The 1,035-nt window shown below is 71.0% G+C and overlaps 1 protein-coding gene across 1 annotated transcript in view; it reads left to right on the top strand.

Annotated features, from left to right (window-relative positions):
* Positions 1-534: 534 nt before the first annotated feature.
* The window catches only part of EMIHUDRAFT_245327 (hypothetical protein), a gene marked incomplete at both ends in the record, with an annotated part of 4,137 nt that continues 3,636 nt past the window's right edge, over positions 535-1,035 (top strand). The window contains one exon of the mRNA XM_005768489.1: positions 535-912. Within this exon, the coding sequence (XP_005768546.1) occupies positions 535-912 (378 nt within the window). The remainder of the gene's footprint in view (positions 913-1,035) is intronic.

Genomic DNA, 1,035 nt, shown 5'->3' with positions numbered 1-1,035 from the left:
AGGCGAGCCAGAGGCCGCACTGGATAAAGTTGAGGAGGAGGGGCAGGTCGCGCGGGTCGTGGAGCAGGCGGTGCGCCAGCGCGCGCTCCACGCCGCGCGGCAGCCTCACGATCGCCTCCGCGCGCCGGCCGTAGAGGTCGCACAGCGCCAGCTCCACCGCTCGCCGGTGGTGCGGCTTGGCGGCGGCAAGGAGCTCCCGCGCGTGCTCGGCGGGGTCCGGGTCGAGCAGGCCCATGCCCGGCTCAGCACCATACGAGGAGAGGTCAGGGAAGAGAAGGTGGCGCACGGTGCGGAGCATTGGGTGGTGCCGCTCCTGTCGGCGATAAGGAGGGAAGGTGCTTGCGGGCGTTCTTTCTTTCTTTTTACGCGACGAACGGCGTCCGAGCATGCTGCCGCAATTTCTTCTGCAGATCTCTGTGTGTGTGGCCCGGCCTCAGCTGCCCGGCCTCTCCCGCCATGCCGCCTCCGCCCGTGCAGCCGCGCGAGCCGCCCGCCGCCCCCTCCTCGGCGGCGGGCCCTCCGTCGCCCGAGTTCATGTGGTGCCAGCGTTCGGACCGGGTCTACGTCACCATCAAGGTGGCCGACTGCGTCCGGGCGGCTGTGCACGTCAACGATGGCGAGCTCAGCTTCAGCGGCCACGGCCACGGCGCGCGCGGCACGCGCGACTACGCGCTCTCGCTGCGGCTGGCCGGCGCGGTCGTTCCCTCCCGCTGCTGCTGGTTCGTGTGCGGCCCGTCGGTGCGCGTGCGTCTCGAGAAGGAGGCGGCGGGACCATACTGGGACAGCCTGATGGTTGGCGTCAAGCCGCCGCAGTGCAAGATCGACTGGCAGTCCTGGATCGACGAGGACGAGGAGTGCGAGGTGTCCGCGGCGCCGAGCGGCTTCGAGGCGAACGACCTCCAGATGCAGATGGTCGGCCAGTCGATTGAGTTTTACCGCGACGAGAGCCGGCTGACCTCGTCTGAGGAGGCGCGGCGGACCGCAGCCGCGCCCCGCGCCCGTCCCGCCTCTCACGCACCGCCCTCTCGCCGCGCC

This window comes from Emiliania huxleyi (genome assembly GCF_000372725.1).
Source record: "Emiliania huxleyi CCMP1516 unplaced genomic scaffold EMIHUscaffold_456, whole genome shotgun sequence".
NCBI lineage: Eukaryota > Haptophyta > Isochrysidales > Noelaerhabdaceae > Emiliania > Emiliania huxleyi.
The sequence above is the reverse complement of the archived record's forward strand: the minus strand, read 5'-3'. Positions and strand labels throughout refer to the sequence as shown.